The 1,092-nt window shown below is 51.9% G+C and overlaps 1 protein-coding gene across 1 annotated transcript in view; it reads right to left on the bottom strand.

Moving 5' to 3' along the window:
* Positions 1 to 1,092, bottom strand: part of LOC104129726 (maltase-glucoamylase, intestinal) — a gene marked incomplete at its 5' end in the record, with an annotated part of 53,605 nt that overhangs the window by 26,404 nt on the left and 26,109 nt on the right. The window contains 1 exon segment of the mRNA XM_035898259.1: positions 470 to 640. Coding sequence (XP_035754152.1) covers positions 470 to 640 — 171 coding nt within the window.

The raw sequence follows: 1,092 nt of genomic DNA, 5'->3' as shown, positions 1-1,092 counted from the left end.
GTGCGCCTCTATGGTATTTGATATGATATAAATTAATATGCAGGAAGATTCTACTAAAGCAGCGAGTTGAACACAGCCGCTCTGCCCCACGCCTGGAGCGCTGTGTGGGGTTGTGGTGACCCCAGGGCAGGACCCGGCCCTTGGCCTTGTTGCCCCTCACCCCATTGGGCTGGGCCCATGGCTCCAGCCTGTCCAGGTCCCTCTGCAGAGCCCCCCTTCCCCCCAGCAGATCCACACTCCCACCCAGCTCGGTGTCATCTCCCAACTGGCTGAGGGCGCCCTCGATCCCCTCGTCCAGGTCATGGATGAAGACATTAAACAGAACCCGGCCCAGCACTGAGCCCTGGGGGCCACCGCTTATGCCCAGCCACCAGCTGGATTTGACTCCGATGACCACAACTCCCTGGGCTCGGCCATCCAGCCGGTTTTTTACCCAGCAAAGACCGCGCCTCTCCAGGCCATCACTTACCTTATGCACTGGATTATAGGTGATATTATGAGAAGAATTTTGCACGTTGCCGTTCTGTAACACGGTAACCGACACCGGTTCCTGGAGCAATCCCAATATTTTGATTTCTTCAAACCTCAGGTTGTCCGGGTCGGTGTAGTTGTTGTTCGTGACGTTCATTTCTATGACGTTCTGAGGGAGAATCAAATAACGGCATTGAACCACCAAAATTTCCACTGATTTAAATGGAGAAGCGACATGTGTTTTTCTGTTATATAGACATATAAAATATTCTTATGTATATTAAATATTTTTGGGTATTATATGCCTATAATCCATTGACTTTTCTTGACATAGGAAAGCCACACCCCGCTCAACTATATTTAATCATAGAAAATATATTTAATCGTAGAATCATTTAGGTTGAAAAAGACCTTGGAGATCCCCAAGCCCAACCCTTGACCCAACCCTGCCATCCCACCACAAAACCCCGGCCCCAAGGGCCACGGCCCCACGGGTTTTGAACCCCCCGGGGGTGGGGACTCAACCCCTTCCCTGGGCAGCCCCTTCCAGTGCCTGACAGCCCCAAGGGGAAGGAATTGTTCCCCATGGCCAACCTCACCCTGCCCTGGCACAACTTGAGG

The sequence above is a fragment of the Egretta garzetta genome, unplaced genomic scaffold (genome assembly GCF_000687185.1).
Source record: "Egretta garzetta isolate BGI_Z169 unplaced genomic scaffold, ASM68718v1 scaffold740, whole genome shotgun sequence".
NCBI classification, from domain to species: Eukaryota; Metazoa; Chordata; class Aves; order Pelecaniformes; family Ardeidae; genus Egretta; species Egretta garzetta.
Note: the sequence above shows the minus strand (reverse complement) of the source record. Positions and strands in the feature narration are given on the sequence as shown.